Below are 22673 nucleotides of genomic sequence, written 5' to 3'. Positions count from 1 at the left end.
AGATGCACTCCCTGCACATTCATTTCTGTTCACAGGGGTCCATTTTCACATCTAGTTTTTGTTCACATGCCTCTCTCTTCTTCAGAGCCAAAATCCAGAAATTTTGACTGCAGAAAGTTCTTATTTAGGACCTAAAACTAATGGAAGTCACTGATTTGGAAAGGGTGATCCAAGAATCATTTTAGATTAAAACTGAGGCTTGTTGGCTGATGGCTGTGCAGTTGTAGCATGAGATGTGTGAGAGCCAGCATTTATGAAGAAAATGTTGCACCTCTGACCCTTTTACAAGGCATCACCCTTAAAACACTGTTCAGAATGCTCCTGCTTTAAGGAAAAAAAAAGGTTGTGTATTTTGCCACTAAACTTCACAATTAAAGTGCCTTTTCTCTTACTTTGCCTTTAATAGGAAGAATGTCTGTCCCTTCAGTACATATGAGCATCATTCATGCCTTCCAAAAGTTGAGGCTTCCAGGGTAGAGGACTGGTTCTGTTTCCTGCCATGAGGCTGCAGTTTTCTGGCATGATTATAGAAATGTGTGACTGGATTAAGAGAGTAAAATTCTTTGGGGGATAAAGATCATAAAATGAGGGCTCCTCTTAAGAAAGATGACTAAAGACATAAAGAGAGGCTAAGTTAAGCCATGTTCAGGATCTCTTTTATGTATTGCATGCAGTCTGTTCTGTGTCTTTACATAACAAAGTCATGCTGGAACTTGGGCACTTGCACTGCTATAGGTTAATCAGATTTGCATACAGAGTTATGTGCTTAACCAAAGGTGTCATTCCAGCTCAGTCACTGGAGTGCACAAAGCACCTCATCAAAGAATGACAAATGTGCTCATAATTTAGGTGGACACAGGTGTGTGAAAGATGTTTCCATAGATATGAACTCAAAACCAGCTCTAAAAGGTATTTTAGTAGGTAGGAGGCATGGCTTTCTTATGTCAGCATTTTTGTGTGTGTCCTTCCCTTCTTGTAAAACTAAAATTCTTTTTGTTCATAGCTAAGACTCTTGAAATTCTTCAGGTTTTCACTGCACATTGAGGATATGGGGGGAGAAGTAGCAGGTAGTCTCCAATTCATCACAATTCACAGATGGTTCAGTTTTAACTGACTGAATTTTTTCTGAATGAGAATTGGAATTCTGGGAAAAAACCTAAAGATCTGGCACATTCATCCTGTCCACAAGTAAGCAATGCTTTTTCTGCAGATACAGTGAGGATTTTGAAAACCTGGCCTACTCTCCTGCAGGTTTAGATTGCTATTCTGGTAAAAGCCTGGTTGGCTGGAATATGGCAGGGAAGACAAGTGCAGTCTGTTATTGCAATTTTCAGAGGGGGATCACTTCCTGCTCTGGGCAGCTTCTGAAGGAGTTGTTCCATGGCCAAAATGTGGTTTTTCCTTTTGCCCAGCTCTATTCTCATCCATGGTGGGCAATTCTCACCCCTGAAGAATCCTGGATCACCATCTCATCTATAAAGTTTAGCTTCAAAGACCACCAGCTCTTAGGGTTCATTCTGGGAAGGGATAAGGCAATTTGGTATTTAAATGGACAGGGATTTGTTAATTTAGAAGTTCTGTAGTTGTTAGAACTTCACACAGACTGTCTGTAAGTATTTCTAATTTACATTCTAACTACTGAGCAGGACAAGCAGTTTACAAAGCACAGCTCTGAATGTTGTGTGCATACTAAGGTGAGAGATTAGAAGAAAAATGGCCCTTTTTAGTCCAGATTTTGACAGTGTTTGTGGTCAGTATACTGTACCCTGCTCTTAATGTTTTCCTGTTTTATTTTAAATGAAACAATGTCAAATACTTCACAGAATTATATTGGCCAGGGCAGTTTCTGCTTTTTGAGCTCTAAATTAAGGTGAAAAAGTTGAATATCTGCATTCTGTTTAATGATCTCCTCAACAAAGACAACATTCAGTGTTAAACTCTGCTCCTATCCTAAAATGAATAAAAAGTGTTATTCAGCAAAATATTACCCACAGGATTTATAGCAGCATTCTGTAATTATTTTGATCACTCTGACTTCACTAGAGTTGCATGTGAAGATAAAAAAGTCTTAAGTCGTATTTTTTTCCTAGCAACTGCAGTAATGTGAACCTCCTGCATGTGCTTGGGACAGGACACACGGTGCACCCTCTGTTTTGTTGGTTAGTTACAGCTTGCTTGGCCATCAATATTTTGTGTTCACTTGAGGAGAGGCAGAACTCCAGAGCAGGCTTTGGGGTGAGGGGAGGCAGAGCTGAATCGCCGCTGCCATCCCCCTGCAGCTGAAGTGTGTGTTTTGTTTTTGTTAGCAAAGCATGGGAGCCAAAGAGGGCAGAACCAGTCCCCGTGCCTCACATTTGAATCACTGTTGTGGTGAGATCAAATATAAACATTTCTGGACTGTTTATTTGAACACAGATGTTTCAGGAAGGTTGACAGTGGCTGGAAGAGACAGTGTGAAGAGCTTTGTTGGATATATGGTGTCATTAATGGCTGGTGCTGTATTGCAGGGAAAGCATGCTATAAAAATGTGATGTTGTCACTTAAAAAAATGGTCAAATATATTCCATGGTCAAGCTAAACATTTCTGAAACCTCTGGTGTACTGATTTTTCTGCTAGTGCAGCTGTTAGTTTGGGCCTCAGGTAAAAATCTGGTTTTGAGGTTCTTTTCACAGCTATTTTTTGTCCACAGTCTTCAAACAGAAAAGCTCATAGTTTTGTTCCATTACTTTGTATTGTATAACAGTGATTTGCAGGCTCTTTCATTCTTCCCAAGGCATAATTTGCAAGTATGTAAAATGTGTGACCTATTTTGTATGATTTTTTAATAATGAATGCACAAATAAAGCAATGTGGATTAGAAGGGTGGGTTGGATGGTTAGGGTGTGAAAACCATGAAGATAAACCAGTCAGTTTACACTGCCTGCAAATATCACTTATTCTCTTAAGCATGAATATTTGCTGCATCGCATCCCAGTGAGGAAAGGGTGTGCAGTGTATGGGTCTGGCTTGAATCTTGATTCACACAAGAATATACAATAGATGTGATTTTATTTCCACCCAGATTTCCTCAGATTTGTCAGGGCCAGTTGTCTTTCAGTGAAGCATGAATACATGAGGGTTTTAAGTAAATCTGCAGCACAGACATCTGAGAAGCTGCTGCGTAATTTAACCGAAAATCTAAGGATGAGCTTTCACAAGATGGCTGAGCCAAACTAATGGCTTGCTGCTGCCTAAAGGGACAGCTGCTCTGTTCCTTCCCAGTCCTGCTGCTAGTTTATCCAGTGCTGCTTTTTCCTTTATGCAGACTCTGGCATCCTCTTGGTCATTCTTATCATTGATCTGTTTAAAAAAAGCCGAATAACAACCGAACCCAAAAACCCCTGAAATCCCCATCTTAAAAAAAAACCACCTAATAATTCTGCTTTCATTTTCCCATCACTACCAGAAAAGCAGTGTTAGCAGGAATTTGTGGCCAGCAGGTAGGGATCAAAGGAATGCCAGTGTCCTAGAAACATTGAACTCTTTCATGGCTCAGTAGTTGCAGGGAGCAGCCATTCAGATGTGTGCCAGTTAACAAGTCCTCTTTGAAACTGGTTTCATACACAGTTCTATTAGAGGCTTTTGTCAGAACCATGAATGACAGTGAACATGAATTTTTCAAGTAAAACAGCTGAAAATACAAAAATATGAAAAGTGCTTTCAGCTAGTAGTAGTGTCCTTGTTTAAATTAGATGAAAGCAATGCAAATTTGACTGGAGACACAGAAAATTCAGCTTTACAGCTGTGTACTACTTCGGGCATTTTACTTGTACCATTATTTAATATCTCCCAGCCGGATTTTTAAGAAACATCTTAATAATCCTTTTTTTTTTTTTAATCTTTGTAGAACTGAAGGAAGGTCACCATGGGAGCATTTTTAGACAAGCCAAAGATGGAGAAGCATAACGCGCAGGGGCAGGGGAACGGGCTGCGCTACGGCCTGAGCAGCATGCAGGGCTGGCGCGTGGAGATGGAGGACGCGCACACGGCTGTGATCGGTTTGCCAAACGGACTCGATGGATGGTCCTTCTTTGCTGTCTATGATGGGCACGCTGGATCCCAGGTTGCCAAGTACTGCTGTGAGCATTTATTAGATCACATCACGAGCAACCAGGATTTTAAAGGGCCAGATGGGCCACCATCTGTGGAAAGTGTAAAGAGCGGCATCAGAACAGGTTTTCTGCAAATTGACGAACACATGAGAGTCATCTCTGAGAAGAAGCATGGCGCAGACAGAAGTGGGTCAACAGCTGTGGGTGTCATGATTTCTCCCCAACACACGTACTTCATCAACTGTGGAGACTCCAGAGGGTTGCTCTGTCGAAACAGGAAGGTTCACTTCTTCACACAGGATCACAAACCAAGCAACCCTCTGGAGAAGGAGCGTATCCAGAACGCAGGCGGCTCCGTCATGATTCAGCGTGTGAACGGCTCCCTTGCTGTTTCAAGGGCACTTGGGGACTTTGATTACAAATGTGTCCATGGGAAAGGTCCAACAGAACAGCTGGTCTCACCCGAGCCTGAAGTGTATGAAATTGAGAGATCAGAAGAAGATGATCAGTTCATCATCCTGGCGTGCGACGGGATCTGGGATGTTATGGGAAATGAAGAGCTGTGTGACTTTGTAAGATCCAGACTTGAAGTCACTGATGACCTTGAGAAAGTTTGCAATGAGATAGTTGACACCTGCTTGTACAAGGTAGCCAGACTTGAGAGAAGGAGTTTACTGTGCTTTCCCTATTAGAAGTTTATGAGCAAGCTAATAATAACTTTGCTTCCAGTCTATAAATATTCAATGGTTTATGGTAACATGACTTTGACAGTGATGACCATGTATCCTACAAAAGTGGTGATAGAGGGGGAATGAACACACAACAGAAACAATGTTTTTCTGGGTGGTTTTGGTTAATTAAGAGGTTATAATCATGTACAGATACGCTGTGATCACTGGAAAACTAGAAGCTAATGGGAATTTATGGGCAAGCTAAAGACAATAACTGCCCTTTTTTGTTTCATAATGTACTTTACAAAACCTCAACTCTTAAGGCTTAATCAGGCTAGAGAGTGTATTTCCCCTTCCTAATCTTCCCCTGCTTTCTTGGGCACATAGTATTAACATTACTGTCATATTTACATCAAGATAAATGCAGAATCAGTGAACCTTGACTTCGTATTTTGAAGGCTTGGCTTCCTAAGTTAGTTTTTCTTTTGGTTTAATTACTGTATTTCCTACTCCCTGTTGTGTGATACAGCTCTGAGACCAGCTCTAGTAGATGGAGACTATTTGGTTTAACACAACTGTGTAACTCTGTGTGCATTAACTTCTACTTTGTCTTAATAAGTTGTAGTGCAGTTACTGAGTTTCATAGCTTGATACTTATTTTGCAAAGGCAAACTGACAATCATAAAGAAAAAAAGCCAACTTTTTTCTAGAGAAGCAAGACAGCATCCCTGCTCTTCCCACATGGCTAACAGGATCATTGTTTCCCATATGAAAAATTAAAATTGCTTTCCAACACCTTGGCAGATTGATAATGGTTATATTTTTGGTTAATATTTTTCTTTGGCAATCCTAAAAGCAAATAGCAGGAAGGGAACAGTGGCTTGTGGATGCTGTAAGCTTTGCAGGAGCCAACTGTCAGCACCTCCCCATACCCATATACTGTAGTTTTTGCACATTGGCTTGTTCTTGATCTTGCTGACATCACTGGAGTTAATTAATGTTAAAAGTTAAGCCTGTGGATGCATATTTGTAGGCCAAAGCACAAGGGTATTGTAAGTAAACCAAACACTTACTTTGCATAAGCAGAATGTGTTTGTATTTTTAAATAGTCAAGTATTTGGGGTCCTTTATTTGAAGTTTTAAATGTAAATATTTTTTTGCAAAGATCTGAGTACCTTACAGCTGGTTTTCTAACAAATTTTGTCACTTGCAACTTTTCATGTTTTAAATGAAAAGATGAAGGAAAAACCTAATAGCTGTGATTTTAGTCATGGTTTTGTTCACCCATTCAGCTGTTTTCCCAAAATGATTGGATGGCACTTAAAACAAGATGGAACTCAACTTTGTAATTATACATCACTCATTACTAATGTCAGTTTTTAAATGACAGTGGGGTGTCTGTAACTGCCTCCCTGTAGTCTTCAAACCATAAAAGTGGAAAAAACAATGACTGAAGAGTTGTACCAAATGAATGGGCCTGGAATTCTCTAAGGGGTACAGGGAGATGAATTCTAATGATAACATTAATCCATAACAGTGAAAGTTGGATTCTGATACCATATGATTTGTGAATTTCTGTATTTAAAATGCTTTGATGTGTGTTTAGCCTGGTGTGTCTACATTTCTCAAATCATTTTTTCTTTTCCACCAGGGAAGTCGAGACAACATGAGTGTGATATTGATCTGTTTTCCGAATGCACCAAAGGTATCACCAGAGGCGGTGAAAAGAGAGGCAGAGTTGGACAAGTACCTGGAAAGCAGAGTAGAAGGTGGATCATTTAAAAAAAAATAAGTAACTTTGTTTCTAAACAGACCCCTGGCCCCCTTCCCCTTCCAACAATTAAACCCTTAACACATACAGGCTTTTTAATAGACCTTCAAGTGCCATTGGCCATCCTGTGTACCTCTGAAAAAGGCACTCTGTATATCCTCAAAAAGTTCTGCTATGAAAGTGCAGCAGCCTGTAGCCCTGAAAATGATTCAGGATGGCAGAGAATTCATTTATGCCCAGTGTTCTTCCTGAGTCTGTTGACAGCACTAACTTCAAACCAGTGAATCCTGGTTCCTGTCACATGGAGTTAAAGAAAATAATCAGAATATCTTACAAAGTGTCTGTGAAGATGATAATTTGAGTGCCATTTATAGTTAAGTACAAATCAGTTAGCTGTAATATTTTATTATCCAATAATAATAGGTTTACTACTCAATTACTATTATCTTTAAGCACCTGCTTACATATTTACTTATTTGAAAGTACATCAGAAATTTGTCAAAGCTAATCTTTAAGCATTTGTGACAAACAAAAGCTGGGAACTCATCTTGATAATAACTTAAAAATTTTTTTTAAACTTTAAATCAAAACTATGAGTCTGGGGCTTTTTGAATCACATAAAAATGGTATTTGAAATCAAGTAGATTCAAATAATTTCTGATTAAAACTGCATTTATAGTGCCTTTTGATATTTAAAACCAACTACATCTTGGAGTTTGTTTCTGAAATCTAAGACATGCTGTATGCATTATTTGCATAGGTTCAGTCTATTTTTGAAGTGGACTCCTCTGTATGTTAAAGTCTAGTTATGTGTGTGTATCCTTCCAAGAATCCTTAATAGCACACAGGGCACGAGAGGCAGAGCTCTCCACAGTGGTCAGTAAGTTAGAGGAGTACATTATGCACTTTTTTCCTCCTTAACTTGCATGATGGTAACACAGTGCAGCTCCAGAAATTTCACAGAGAACTTGCCTGCATGGGAATTTTGCGCTCAGACAAATCCATGTGCAATTTTTACAGCACTTACAACCTGTGTAGGTGCTCCTGCAGAAAGTACCACGTTTTTCCAAGGTCTCACTTGCCAGCTCTCAGCAAACTGCATCTGTTCTGCCCCTGAACAAATGCCCAGGCAGACATTTGTGTTTTAGTGCCCACACTTGCCTGAGAGGAGAGGAGAGGAGGGGTTGGGTGCACAGTCAGTGCTCTGTGAATGTCCCCGTGCAGTCCTGCCAGCAGAGCAGGGAGCAGGTTTGCACCAGGAGGAGCTCTCTGTGTGTGCCCACCCACAGATCTGCTGAGGAACAAGTGTGCTGTACATTCACACATTGATTCACAGCCTGCTCACTCCTGATCTGGGCAAGTGCTGCCTTCTTATCTTAGATATTGTGGCTGAGCTCAGACAAACCCATGACCTAGAATATGAAAATATGATGAAGCCAAGGCTGCATCTTCAGCTGGCCTCATCCTACCCCAGCAATGTTACAGTGAGGAAAGCTGGCATTTTTGTACAGCTGCTTCATTTGGTAAAGGAGCAGCCTAAACACTGGACCTGCATGTGGTTATGGTACATACCAGGAATTTGGCTGCTGGTACTTTGCATTTATACAAATAGGAAATTTGCAGGAATGATCAAAGTGTGATAATTGCATAGAGGCAGAAGGATTCTGTATGTAGTTATAAAGCACTTTAATACTAATTTAATGGGATGATGTCTGAAGAATTTGAGGAAATATATTGTACTTCCTCTCAAGGGTCTTTGCTTAAATTTTAGAGTTATCCTCAATCTTTTGTCTGTTGTTGCACAAAAAGATTATTTAAATGAATGAATATTTAGTAAACACTACTCAGCCCAGCAGTGATTTGTATCAGCTGTTTGCAGAATTTGGCCTTTTAGGACTTATGTATGAGGAAAGTTGAAAGGCCTGAACCAAGGCAGAATTTCAAGAACAGAAGTTGATAACTTTGTTATTTAATATATAATTAATTAATTAATGTGCCATTGCATTGTTTCTGAAGCAAGTGGATAATGCCTTATTGACTAGTAAGGTAGGGCTGCTGCAGCATCTGAAACTTTATACACTACAGTGAATAATCTTGCTCTTATCTTAGGATACTATAAGAGTGGCAGTGCTTAACTTTAAAAGCCTGATTTTTGGCTGAAGGAACTAAAAAATATAAAGAATACTTTTAGAATGATCTTACTAATCTGTAATATCAATTTAAATTTAAAATTCATTCAGATGGAAGCTTGGTTAAAATGCATATTACATATTTTTATGCACTTCAGTACTCAGTGAAGTCCAACAGGTAATGAGAGTCGATCCTTTTGAATGTGCATTTTTTTTCCTGGTTGTATTTTTATCCCCTTGGCCCAGAATTTACCTTTATATTGTTAAGAACTAGTGCAAATTTTAAGACTGAATAGGATTTAATAATGATGGTCATCTTGAATAAGGAGAGATGATTCAGATTTTAAAAAATGTAGAAACTTTTCTACTTACCATGTCACTTAAGACTCTCCTGATGTGTTTGTGGTCCAGATTTGTAGCTGCAACAAATAATGGAAGAAGCAGCAAGTGTGGAGAAGCATCCTTGTGCCATTACTTGCAATAAATCAATGTTACTCCTAAAGTATCATGTGAACTTCATGGTAGAAGTAATCAATCATTCCAAAATGTGTTGCTATTATTTGCACTAATATGTGTTATCAATGTGTTGACTCTAAAAAGAAACTTGTCTAAGCTTTTTTTTCTGTTCTCATTTTTTTTTACATAAAACCATTCCGTAATAGATTTCCCTGCAATATTTATACCTATGTAGAGATAAATAATTTGAAGTTAGCTGTTATATGTTCCTTCCCTAATTTTCACATAAAACAAAGTTCTGACTTTTTCTTAAACTTTGTATGGAATTCCCATTTTTGAATCCTTTATTTTAGGGTTGTAAGTACATTTTTCCAGTACTTGATGCCATGGAAATGTGTAGAAGGTTTAAAAGTAAATTAAAGACTGGGGGGAGGGTTAAAGGTGTATTGAAACAAGATAATTCCAATAAATTAAACACAGCTAGCAGACCGACTCCATTTGTTGTGTCTTCAGTGTTCATTCAGTCTGTATCTATAGTTTTATCAAAATATAAATGTATTCATTTAGTGGAGACTGTATGTTAAATGTACTGCAGTTACAGGTTGTGAAACTGTGTAGTATAGGTCAACTATAAATTCCTTATTTTTGTACAGCAGAACTTTAGAACTAGCACAATGTAGCATATTCTAGATGTTCAAAATTGCACAATAAAGGAACTTGGCAAACCAAATCTGAGATCTTGGCTTCTTATTCAGATTTAAGATTTCATAGATTATTTCTTTGCTAAATGTAAGATGGAAAAATGAACTTTGGCTGTAGATTTTGAGGAAATGGCAAGTTTTTGAGGTGTCTCTGGTGTGCAGTGTCATGTATTTAAAATTTCAGTTTTGAAGGAAACAGCTTAAAGCTTTGTGCTGCAGAGTTTGATGCTGGTTGAGGACTAGGCAGTGTTTCCACTATACCTTGCAAATAATTTACACAGCCTGGCTGCAAAACAGAGCTGATGGTTTTTGTAAACACACACAGCCCTGAAAAACCATTGCATACACAAAAAGTAATTCACAATTGTTTTTTAGGTTTGGTTTTGTTTTGTTTTGACTAAAAAGGACTGGATACATGTTGGTTTTAAAAGCTTTCAATGTGCCTTCTCTCACAAATTATAAAATGGAAACTTGGTGTGTTCTTCTGGAATTTAGGGCAAAATCTGAATGCTTGAGTATTTTTCCAAAGTGGTACTGATGAATTCCAACTACTTTGAAACTGTGTAAATGCTTTATTAGCTGGAGAACAGTGTGCATGTACATACATGCATGTATAGATGTGCACATATGTACACATTGTTGTATGCATGTTGCAGTATTCACTTGAAGATGAAAAGCACCAGGTCTTAATAATTCACATGTTTTGCAACTTCTGAGAGCTCATGTTTACAGAGAAATCAATGAGATGCATTCTAAAAAATGTTCTTTAAATTTCATAAAATGCCTGTTTAAGGAATGACTCTTCATACTTCTTCTGGTATGATCTTGAATGTCTTGAATTCAAATAAAACTGTGTGCTTTTGACTTGAGAAGAAAAGTGAAAAAAGCAAACACAAAAAAAAAGACCTAAAAAAACGTAAACCAACCAGGCTTAAGAGTAAAATTGAAGAATTATGTCTTGACAAATGTGGCTGTGGCTACAATACAGATTCTCTTCACCCAGAAGCTGGAGTGGATCAGCTTTAAGTTTCTGCCCTGAATTTAAATATCTCCTGAGTTGAGGGTGAAACTGTTGATTAGATGTGATGTCCCTGGCTTTTAATTTATGTGTAATAGTCCTTAAAATTTGCATGTTGCTGTAATGCAGTGAGGTACAAGTATTGGTTTATACACATACAGCCATGGGAATTACTTCTGTCATGTCTAACCTTTTATTTCTTGGAAATACTCTGTTTTCTGTGATGGCAATAATATTTTATCTTGTGTTGCAGTGATAAAGCTGATGTTAATATCTGCCCCATGCCTTGGGAAGATATTGCATCCTCTGTCTAATGTATAGCAGGAAATCCATTAAAGATTTTTTCCCCCACTGTTACAGGGTAGCTGTGTATTTCTAAAACCAAGTCAGCATGTGAACAGCAGTAAATCTGTGTCAAATCTGTTACAGATTTTTACTTATGGAACCAAAGTTAACAATTACCATGTTGAGTACGGTCTGTCGCTTGAATTTAATTTTTTAATTTTATTTTTAATGTTAAGCTGCCTTTTTTTTATAAAACTGAGTGTTTCAATCTTTTGAAGTTAAATTTGGACTGCACTTACAAAAAAAGTACTTCTGATTCCCAGAGATCATAAAGAAGCAGGGTGAAGGAGTGCCAGACTTAGTCCACGTGATGCGTACGTTAGCAACTGAGAGCATCCCAAACCTCCCACCGGGAGGGGAGTTGGCAAGCAAGTGAGTTCACATCAGTGTAATGTGGGGTTGGATTTCAATCACTTGGGGACTGCAAGGCCACTCTTAAAAAAGTTGGGGGGCAGGGAGGGAGGAAGGGCACAGGACAAAAGGTGATGATCTGTTCTCCAGTTTTTATTACTCGGTTGTTCTGGATGAAAAGGACAAGCCTAAGAGTGGAGTTGACTGTGAATCATTGCAAAAATTAAATGTCAAACTGTAGTTTTTGGGAAGGAATGAGGGGTTTTTAAGGGTGGCCTGAGTGTCTGTTTTTTGTAATTTAACTGGGGTTTCTGGGGGGATGTTACATTTGAACATGTGAAAATAATGCCCTGACTTTAATGACTTGGGTTGAAGTGTTCTACACTTCAACAAGAAGTGATATGCATAAAATGTTTTGCTTGGCAGCTTTCTTTTCTTGTCTGTAGCCATGTTGTAACTGCTTAAAAATTTGCTTTTGTTCCTCTCTGCTTGTGACAAATCTGAAAGCGAGATAGAAATCTATCAAAAAAGAAAAATGGGAAGTTCAATTTTTAGTTTTATATAGCTGACTTTGTCCCTGAAGGGTTCAGTGGTGATGCTCTGTGGTTTCTCAAATATTCAGTCTTTAAGGAAGCAATGTGCTCAGCTTGTTTGCACCCCAAACCAAGAGCCTTTTGATTCAAAAGATTCTTCATGAGCCTGTGCTGTGTTAAAAAGGATTGGGCACATATGGTATAGAATATTTTTGACCTTTCAGAGTATGACTTTTGTATTGTTACACAAAAACATCAGGACTTCAGGCACGTAATTGAATAAATTATAAATTTAAAAATTGAATAAATTATGAAGGGATAAATTGATTAAATTATAAAGTGATAACTGTAAAGATGGCTTCTAGAAAACAATATTGTTCCTATAGGAGCTGTTTGACTAGGAGAAGAAGAGTTGGCAATTTAAAGTGTAATAGCATCAATTTAGGATGGGCTGCTGTACTGTTGAAGTATGAGTGAGTCAGTTACTCATGAAGTGCAGCATACAAATTGATTTTTCTTCATCTCCTTTGGCTGGAAGTGGCATCATGGCTGTGAAGAAATGCTGAAGTGATGTGACTTCAGCAGGATTTTGTGTCTCAGTGATGCTAGCTTGAATAGGGACTTAGAGAAATATTGATTTAATTGGATGTTTATGTAACTTAAAGCAATTTGGAAGGAAAATAATGCTTTCCAAGAAACCTGCCTGTATTTAGAATCAAAGATACCTATTTCTTGAAAGATGTGGGAAACTTTCCAATCCATATGTGTAATGTACCTTGTGTGTAATTGCTTGATTTTATTGCTTTAAATCCAACCTCTTCTTTCATGCCCTATAACCATTCACTGTGATGTTTATACATGGCAGTTCCTGACTCTTCAGTGTTGCAGGATGATTACAAAGCTTGTCATCTGCTTTTTTTCTTCTCTTGCACTCCTTTGTGATTGCTCTGCATGCATTCATCAGCAGTTTAAAGGTTGCTCTTTGTATTTTGCTTTGCACCACAATCTGCTACTTCATCTTACTTGGTTCTGCAGAAGGGGATCCAAAGGAAAGTTGCATTTAAAGTCCAATATGTAATTTCTGGTTTTTACTCCCCTCTTTCCTTCCTGTTCTCTCTTCAAAGTTTTTTCATTATATACTGAGAAAGGCATAGGCAGCTTCTTCCTTCAGCCTCACATTTGCTTGTTTTGTTTTTTGGGGTTTTTTTATTGCCTGTTTTCAAGGGGTTTTTTGACTCTCAGTTTTACACCCTGAGTTAAAAGGAATAAATAAAAATCATGTTGCTCATTTGCATGTTGATTGCAAATGTATTCATATTTTATCAATCTATCTCTTACCAATTTTCTATCACTATTAGAAAAGTCAGGAATCTTACAGATGAAGGTTAATTTCAAGCTATCTTAAACATGCTAAGCAGGGGCCTTTTTAAAAGGAGGTAACTGTCAAAATGCTTGAATAAATTTTTTGATATTTTTTTAACCAGACAAAATTTATCTCATTCTGAAGATACAGTACACAGACCTGCAAACTTGATTTTTTTGTTGTTGTTGCTTTTGTTTTTGTTGGTGGGTTTTTTTAATAAAAAAATTGCAGGAGAGTATTGGCCATGCCATTGTAGAAGAGTTCTGTTCTAGATCTATTTTTTTCATGTTTGCACATGGAAAGTACATTTTAGGGCATAACACAAACAAAAATGTACCTCAAAATGTAATTTTTTTTTTGTCCAGAAAATAACACAACAATGTTCCCCTATGGAAGTAATATATAATACATGCCATAATTCATGGGGCACTACTGCAGTGGTTTTTGGGCACAAATGACCACGACATTCAGTGTCCACTGAGGTTTCTGCTGCCCTTTTTCAAAGTGAAGAGCTGACTGTCAGCTTGTGCCCTTCTCCTGCTGAACTCCAAGGGATATTCAGCCTTGTGTGTCTTGAGCCTAAAGGTTTTAAATGATTTTTTTAAATCCTTTTTTTTTAAGGTTTTTAAGTGCTAAATTGGAGTAAAAATGGTTCTGTGAATTTGGAATCTTCTGAAGTTTGCATTTAAATTAAAAATGGGAATTTGACTTGGGGAAAAAAAATAAAAATACAAAAAATTAAAATCTTGTGGGTTTTTTGTTTTCTTTGCTGTAGACGGAGTGTGATTGAAGCTGTGTATAACAGACTGAACCCCTACAGGAATGATGATGCTGTAAGTATCTTCTCTCTTACATTCTCTTTCTCCCCACCCCAATGATTTGAGCTGTTTTGTAAAGAAAGATATTGCAAATTCCTGTTAAAGACCCTTTCTCCCAAGAAAGGAATAACACTGTTGTGCTTTTTGGACTGTGTTTTGTAATTGTTTTCTGCTGCCTTCTGCTGATCATCATCTCAAAACTCCAGTAGGGTTGATTCATTTGTCCTCTGGAATTTCATTATTTCTGCCCTGCTTGGGTTTCCAAGTGTTGCCAAATGGTGGAAAGAGTCATGGGGAGCCTTTTTCCCCCTTCTTTATAGGAGACTTTTTTTCCTAAATATCAAAGAAAAAAATGCTATATCTAAAGGTTAAATGGATGTGTTAAGAATACATTAGTTTACCAAATGGACTGTGTAAACACTTTTATTCTTAAGCACAGAGCATCTTACAGCAAGCAAACACTTTGGGTTCTTACATGTCAGTGCTGAGAGTGACATAAATCCACTGTCAGGATGGGGGGAAGAAAAACCAAACGGTGAACATGAGCATGATTCCAGTGGCACTTTAATCACCAGAATCAACATTTTGTCCCTGGAAATACAATATCTCATGGAGCAGTTAAACTGATCCTTTATCAGCAGAAAGTTCTTCCATGCTTGGATGTGACAGAAGTGAAATGCAGCCAGACATGAAGATTGTGAGTTGGCCTTACAACTGTGCACTCGTTTTATTTGGCAGCTCTCATTCTATTTTTAGCATTAAAATTCCTATATAGGGGCTGAAAGAGGGTGCTTTACCTTCAAAATACATTCTGTAGTATGTTGCTGTTGTACAAATGTACAGTACACAAACTTTGTGATCATGTTGGCAACTGGGATACAGAAATTTGCATATGGAATAGTTGGCAAGCAGCTCCTGCATTTTTACTCATGCTGCTTTTATTCTTCATTCTTGAAAGAACCATTTTGCTCTTTCATATAATTGCTCTCCTTTGCTACTTCTGGTCTTGAAGGGAAAGCTGGAGGTGGTACTTTTGCAAAGGGCAATTTCAGTTTGTGTTTTTTAACTACACCTCCGTGCCAACTGTTCCTCTCTGGTTTGCAATGGATTCTGTGTGCAAGATTGAATGAAGGGTGCAGAACTACAGTGCTAAGAAATTCTCATGTGTGGCATTGCTAGAGACTGAATTAGCCTCTCTCCTCTCCAAGGAGTCACTAAGGCAGTGCTTTTGGAGCAAAGTAATATTTCTACCTCCTGCAGCCTCAGTAATGATGGGGAGGTGTAGCTGTGGAAGCACCAGGATGAGCTGTTGTAAAATCCCATCCTGCCCTTAATTGCTTATGGAAAAGGAACAGATGATGCTGGAACCACCAAAGGTGGTGCACAGGAGCAGTTTGCTCTGATTCCTGTGCTGCTGATTCAGCTCTGTTACTTCAGCTGCAGAGCTGTGGCTCCACTTGCTCTTGGTTAACCTGTGAGCCCACCTGGTGAGGTGCAGAAAGCTGAATACAGAGCAAGGGAAAAGGAAACAGGCCTGACACAAAGGCAAATGCTTTAAAAAGCACTTGGTGAAATTAAATACTAATTAAACCAGGAATTGGTTAAACATTTGTCAGGCTTGTGGTCGTTATACAAAATCTGCTGTTGCCTGTGGAACAGAATGGAATGAATTTTTGGGGCACTCAGGAATTGGATAGATTGAAATACCAAGTAGTGTGGCCGTAGAATTATGATTGGGAGCACAGCATGTTTCTACTTTAAAAATTTTTATTTTTGTTACATACATTTCTTTTTTTCCCCTTGCAGTTTTATTACCATCCAAAATTACAATTTCCTTGAGTTGCCTAAACTACACTTCTGTAACCTTAAATTAAAAGTGTTAAAATAGCTCTGAGTTATAACAGGGTGTCAGTTGATGTCTGTATCCTCCCATGCAACGAGGGAGGGCTGAGAAGACAAAAGATGATAATGGTGATAACACATGACATGAGCACATCCTGCTCTTTTCTCACACCTGTGAGCTGAGAGAATCCATTTTGTATCACTTCTAGCTACTCAGGAAATAGCTGGAAAAGCTCTAGAAATGCTTTTGAGTAACATGCCCAGGATCTTATTTTCAGGATTGATAAAACAGTCATATTTTGAAATTTCTTGATTCTGATGTTATGTTAATTAAGAATATGTGGGGTTTAGATACTTTTTAAAAGCTGTTTCTGAAAGGGGAGAGAAAAGAGACTCCTGAAATGATTTAAGTCTTTACCCTTTTCAGTCTGGATTATCCAGAAACGGCCGCAAGAATGGGCACTCCAGACTTTAAAGGGTTCCTTCTTTTTTCTTTAAGGATTCTGCCTCAACTGATGATATGTGGTAAAACTGCTCATCTAGCTGTGGAGTTCACCTTTCATCCTGCAAATGAAAGTGCAGCCCAACCTCAGTGACCCTTCTTAACATCCATCCTCAACCTTAATTAAAGAAGGGAATATGATGTGTTGGTGAGAGTGACTACAGCAGTACAACATCTAGCCCAGGAACTGATCTTTTTTTGTAAAACAGACTTCTGTAAACGTGATTTCAAACCATAAATTCATGTTGTAAATCAGACTCCAGCAATTTATGTTGTATGATTTTGTTTTTGTAAAGTGCAATTGTCTTTGTACAAATGCTCATATTTAATTATGAACCGCTTTAAATCACTATAAAGGTTAGAAGAAATGTTTTGGCTTGTGTGATGCAACAATATATATCCCTTTTAAAAATCATGTTGTGGTTTTGGATTGCAAGGAGCAGCAGCCTAGCCAGCTAGGTGCTCAAGAGGTGCACAAAACTGTTAAAGATAACTTTTTTGGTTTAAATGAAAGCTGAACTCATGGGCAACCTACCAGAAATTACAGTGTGTGAATTTCACTTGGCCATGGAAAAATAACTTAGGAGTAGTGCACATTCTTCAACAAACATACATCATTCTCTTGGATGCACTCCTGCTCTCACCTTGAGTCGAAGGGATTTGTGATTTTGAGTTCAGTGGGAGTTAAATCATGCCCTGTTAACAGTACCCTGTTCATACATGTACCAGTCTTGAATTAGAACACCTTGGTTCTTTGCACCTCTTTTTCATTAACCCTTACCTGAACCTACTAATCACTGAGCACGAAGACAACTTTCTACATAAAGTAGGAGTCTGCAGCATTTTTACAATCCTGATTGGCTGGGTCTGCTGCTGTTCCAAGAAAAATACTCTTGAATTCCATTTTATCAATAAAGCTTGATTTAACAAACAAGACATTTACCCATAAATGTGTAATTCCTTCTTTTCCTGCCTTTTAAAATGTCAGTGCCATTGTAAATGATATTTTACTTGTGGAAGAATATTTTTCTTAATTGGTAGCCCATTTTTAAAATGGGAAGGATTTTGATTCTTGCCCAAGACATAGCCATATGCTAGAGGATGATGTGGGATTAATCTGTTACCCTATTTTTTACAAATGTGGGTTTTTTCAGGCTTTTTGGTGTTGGTTTTTTTTTTTTTCTCCTCTCCCTACTGAAGATGTGCATTGGTTTGAATTTGCCTACTGTTTGATAAAAATACATTTGTCAAAGCCTGACAATCTTTAACATTTTATGGTGTGTGTTTTTAATTGACCCACTTACTTAGGATGAGAGACTAGTGGTTAAACAGTACTTGTGATTTGAGGTATAGCATGTTGACAATATTTAACTGTTTGTTGTTTAAAATTCTAATTTAAAATTTTATAAGATAATAAACTAATTTGATTTAAGCTTAGCTTTCTCCCATTGAGCATACGAAAATTAAGTTTTCAAGTCAGTCGTGTTTGCAAAACTGCTGTTTTGTGCACCTTGTATTGTCTTTTTGGTTGAGAATATTGTATTTAATATGTAGTTTACTCATTTAGTAGGCAGATTCCTCAAAAGGAAAATCAGTAAAACAAGTAGATTGTAACATTTACTGCAGTTAAACAGAATCAGAACTTGGTGTATAATTACTTTTTGATAGGAAAATGTAGTACAATGCATTTTGCTATATTTGTCTTTCCCTAACTTTGACATATACATATTTGTATATATAGCCTTAAAACTAATGCAGAGTTAGGGAACACTGAACAGTGAAAAAGTAACTTATAGTGTCTTGGAACTAAGTATAGTATATACCAGCAAACTTTTCTTTTATCCCTCTTGTCTATGTGGGGTGCTTAAACGTAACTTCATTGTATTCAGTTTGTAATCTGTTCAAGCATGAATGAAGAAAACATAAGCACTATTTGTATTTATAAATTTATAGCAATTTTTGCTTAAAGAACCAGTTCCTTACCTACCTATGAATAAATGCTTAAAATGTCTAATTTTGTTGTAGAGTGCAAAACTATAAATGATGTTAAGTTATAGCTTCACAGGCACCTAATTAACGAGCATATTTAATAATACATGGTGTATTAGTGCGAAAAGCTCAACTTAATTTAGGACTAGGCAGATAAAGTTCTGTCCTTTTTTTTTTCTCTTAGAGACTAAAGTTTAGTTTTGGAAACTGCAAAACCTTGAACTGGACTGTGGAACCTTTGAGTTTTAAACTTTAAAAATCGGAAGCAAAACTGTGGTGTGAAAAGCCATACTTCAAACCATAATCACTTAAACTGTCTCAGTGACAAAGGAGATTTTTTTGAAGCCTCTTGTGATGAGGTCTCCTGAAGGTTAGAAAGAAAATAATTGTGCTGTTGCTACAGGTGATGTGAGTAGGTTTGAGGGTGGTGGCAGAAAGGCTGTTTCAGGCCTTTCTCTCTCTCGCCTACGTTCAGCGTTTTGATGAGCTCAGAGCACTGAACTGTGATGTATGCATAAACACTGCCATTTTAGATACAGACTTTGACTACAGAATAAACCAGTTAAGTATATAAAGCATCCTAGAAAAGAGGCAAGCTGTACTTTTTTCACTGCTCTGAAAAGAAAAAAGGCACTTTTGCACCTTTGTGCATCTCCTTCTTGCACCAGAAACTTTTTTTTTTAAATGCTAAAAACATTAGCACCTCAGGGGCAAGGCAGCAATTTTTATTTTGAAATATTGTGTGCTATTTATTTCCCTCTTGGAAAAAGATTCATGTGTGACAAAAATGAAAATTGTGTGATGTTAACAGATGTATTTTTAAATACATGTTCAAATAGGATGGTCCCGATTTGCTTGTTTTTAAAAGGAAATGACATTTGTAAAGCTACTTTGCTTCGTATGCCATGCAACTTTGTTTTCCTTCTACATTTGACAGCTTCACTGGCTACAGTTTCTGTGAGTTTTGTTATAGTCAGATTAAATGTTTGGCTGATCGTTCTGGGAGAATACCTGTAACTGCTTTATAGACAACTGTTCCAAATAATTCTCACTAATTCAGCATTGAAAATATGTTCAAGACAGAAGCTTCTAAAATGTGCTTTATACCAATGTTGGATGAATTAAATGCAGTGACATTAAGTAGGATCCTAGATTTGCAAGGCTTTGTAAATCCTTTGTATCCTTAGAGACCCCAGTACTCTGCTGGGGCAGGAACAGAGCCTGAGCCTTTCAGCTGGGCTTGCTCTCAGCTGGCTCAGGAGCAGCAGCACCAGCACCTTGAGGCACAGCCATCACTCAGTTAAACTGGAGAGAGGAATTTCATCAGCTGTGGTTGAGCTGCTGTGAGCTGTGGCAGGCGTAGGTTGTGTCAGAGGTGCCTGGTGAATGCTGAGCAGCAGATGAGTCATGGGAGCACTTACCTTGAGAGTTCCTGCAGGTGCCTAAGCTGATGTTTTCAACATTGACTTGTAGCAAACTGACTTCAATGTCCATTACATTATTTATTGCAAAGCTGGTGCTGTCACTATATAGGTTTATGTCTGAGCCATTTTGCTCAGTTCAAGAGTTGGAAGCTTAAGATGATTTAACAAAATAGGGATCAGTTTTTTCTTCAGTTGATTCCCTGATAAGAATCCCGCCTTAATTTTATACACTGGGATAGGAGACACTTCCTACTGCATTCCATTTTTAGTACTTTATGGTCTAAGGATGTGGTTTCATGGTCTTAGGCCAAGACTAAACCATTGCTCCTAGTTTGCCCCTACTGCCTTTTTTTGTGCCAGTGCTTTTCCTTAAGTGGGTGAGAAAGAAAAAACCTGTCCTCTTGAGCTGGGTAAATTGATAATCCAGCTGTGAGGTGCTGGTGCTAGGGAAAAATGGAGAGTGGGGAACAGGACTGAGAGCAGAGGAATGCTTGCTCCACCCGTCCTGCCACAGTTTGGGAAACCACACCCAGATAAATGATGGCCTGTGTAGGGAGCATCTGGCCTTTGCAGATCTTTCCCCACTTAAGACAATTTTTTTTTTACAAACATTTCTTTTCTTTAAACTGGAACCATCAAACTTTGGTCTAAATGTCTTGTGTGTGAGTTCTGTGCTGACAACCTTCCTCTGTGTTCACATTCTCTGGAAGTTTGGAGCTCTGTGCTGTGGGAGACAGCATGGCTGCCACAATTAGGTTAATGATATGGTTGTTACAGCTTTCCTTAGTCCAATGTACATCAGGATTTCATCATGGCAAGATGTTCACCTCCATCTCTGCCTGCACCTTCTGGAACTGCTTTTGTGCACAGAAAACTTGGTGTGTTTCAGTTGCTTGGTATGTAAACTTGGCCATGTCTGAAAGGGGCTAACCTTGAGGAAAGCCAGTGCCCTTTTCCTCATCCTTTGGCAAATACAGTATTTGATACAAACCTGGTGTACCTTGCACAGGTTCAGAGACAGCAAAGCTGTAGAGCTACAGGGCTGTACCTGACATTCTTGTGTAGAAAATGAATTGTCACTTGGTGCCAAGCTTTACCAGCTCTGAAAATGATGTCTCCTAGATAATGAGTGTGGCTCCTTGTTACTACAGCTACCTGTGTCTGAGGTGATCATAGCTGAGCCTTTATGGGCCAGTTCAGGGTGTAAACTCTCCATCTGACTGGGGAGGTTTTTCACTCTCTAAGTGGTGAAAAGAGGCTCCAGACATGAATTTCCAGGATGCTGTAGCACAAAAAAAATAAAAGAATGTGATTCCTGCTATAAGCTGTAAGCAAGGAGCAGAATTTAAAAGTATCGCTCTGTAGCTAAATAATTTTGACTGACCTGTCTGAAATACTGATCAGAGACTCCAGTCTTTTGTGAGCTTTTTCTCTGGAGTGCTTTCACGGTCTGGAGCTTTCTGCAGACCCAGGTGTGCACATCTGAAGCACTCTGTGGCCTTATTTTGCTTAATAACATTGCTTTATAAATGAGGTAGCAGCCACCTGGGCTGTGGCACGTGTTCTCAGGAGGTCAGGAAGCTGTAGGAAAACTTGAAGCTTCTCTTTAGCATCATGGACCACTAAATGCATTCAAGTAGAAAAAAAATAGACATGTTAAAAGTTGAGTTTACATTGTCTCCCCTTGACAATTTGTTTCTAGAAAAATGACAAGTGTTTCTACCATTTGCTTAATATGTGAAAAAAAATGTCTGGAGCTTTAATCTGCTGATTGTGTCAGAGTTGTTGACTTGTAGTGACTTAGGCTTTGTGCATATTCCTCATTTTCTCTCTGTTTTTGTTTGGTGTTCCTTTTGAGTAGCAGTAATGCAGATCTTTCTTTTCCCCATCTCTTGTACACATTCTTCTAAAGTCTTTGCTTCCAGGCTAAGGGAACAGGAGTGATACTGATGTTTTAGGAAAGTGTTTTGGGAGAGGCTTGCTTTAAATGCAATGACCACAAAACCCCCCAACTTCTGCACCACAGAGGCTGGGAAAGTGGGCTTAACTTAAAAAATGCCTTTTATAGAACCAAGAAAATCTGAAAGTGTCAAAACTTGGGTAGAAGTGGGGTGACATGTCAGGGTTTAGAGTGATTTATGCATAGCTGGATTTTTAGATATAACTTGAATTGATTCCTGCCCAAGTACATTTTGAAGTATCACTAGGCGCCTGCTTTCTTAATTTTTCTTTCTTATCCAAAATAAGAAGAATAAAACCAATGATCCTCACTACTGTGTGACCAGCCATGTCTCTGAGGGATGGGTGCTGTGTCAGGCACCATTTTCCTTCAGGAGCACAACATCAGCACTTCTCAGCTTGCTCAATAACGTTGAGGCAAAGCTGAAATTCCTTCTTTTTCCTTGAAGTGTTGGCTCAGAAGAGCTTGGTGGGAGTGTGGGGCTTTACCAGGTGGACAGGACTCCTCATGTGTGTTGTGAGGAGGCCTCTGGAGTTGAAGGAGCTGCCATTGTTATTTATTTTGAGAAATACCTTTAGGAATAATGAGAAAACAAACTGCAGGTCCTCAAACAATCAATACTTTTATTCTATTGATGTCTGTAGAGCAAGGTCCAGAGTTTCAATTCAGCTATTACTGAATTCCAGCCAGTCTGAGCAGTGCAAATAC

At 38.3% G+C, this 22673-nt stretch overlaps 1 protein-coding gene across 4 annotated transcripts in view; it reads left to right on the top strand.

Annotated features, from left to right (window-relative positions):
- Positions 1-21312, top strand: part of PPM1A (protein phosphatase, Mg2+/Mn2+ dependent 1A) — a 31626-nt gene extending 10314 nt beyond the window's left edge. For 2 of the 4 annotated variants that reach the window (XM_074543960.1, XM_074543961.1), the window contains exons 2-6: positions 3888-4739; positions 6415-6532; positions 11447-11555; positions 14206-14263; positions 16518-21312. In XM_074543960.1, the coding sequence (XP_074400061.1) occupies positions 3906-4739; positions 6415-6532; positions 11447-11555; positions 14206-14263; positions 16518-16565 (1167 nt within the window). In that variant the 5' untranslated portion in view covers positions 3888-3905 and the 3' untranslated portion in view covers positions 16566-21312. The remainder of the gene's footprint in view (positions 1-3887; positions 4740-6414; positions 6533-11446; positions 11556-14205; positions 14264-16517) is intronic. The other 2 variants (XM_074543963.1, XM_074543964.1) reach the window with 2 other exon arrangements.
- The last annotated feature ends 1361 nt before the right edge of the window (positions 21313-22673 follow it).

The sequence above is a fragment of the Zonotrichia albicollis genome, chromosome 6 (assembly GCF_047830755.1).
Source record: "Zonotrichia albicollis isolate bZonAlb1 chromosome 6, bZonAlb1.hap1, whole genome shotgun sequence".
Lineage (NCBI taxonomy): Eukaryota > Metazoa > Chordata > Aves > Passeriformes > Passerellidae > Zonotrichia > Zonotrichia albicollis.
The sequence above is the reverse complement of the archived record's forward strand: the minus strand, read 5'-3'. Positions and strand labels throughout refer to the sequence as shown.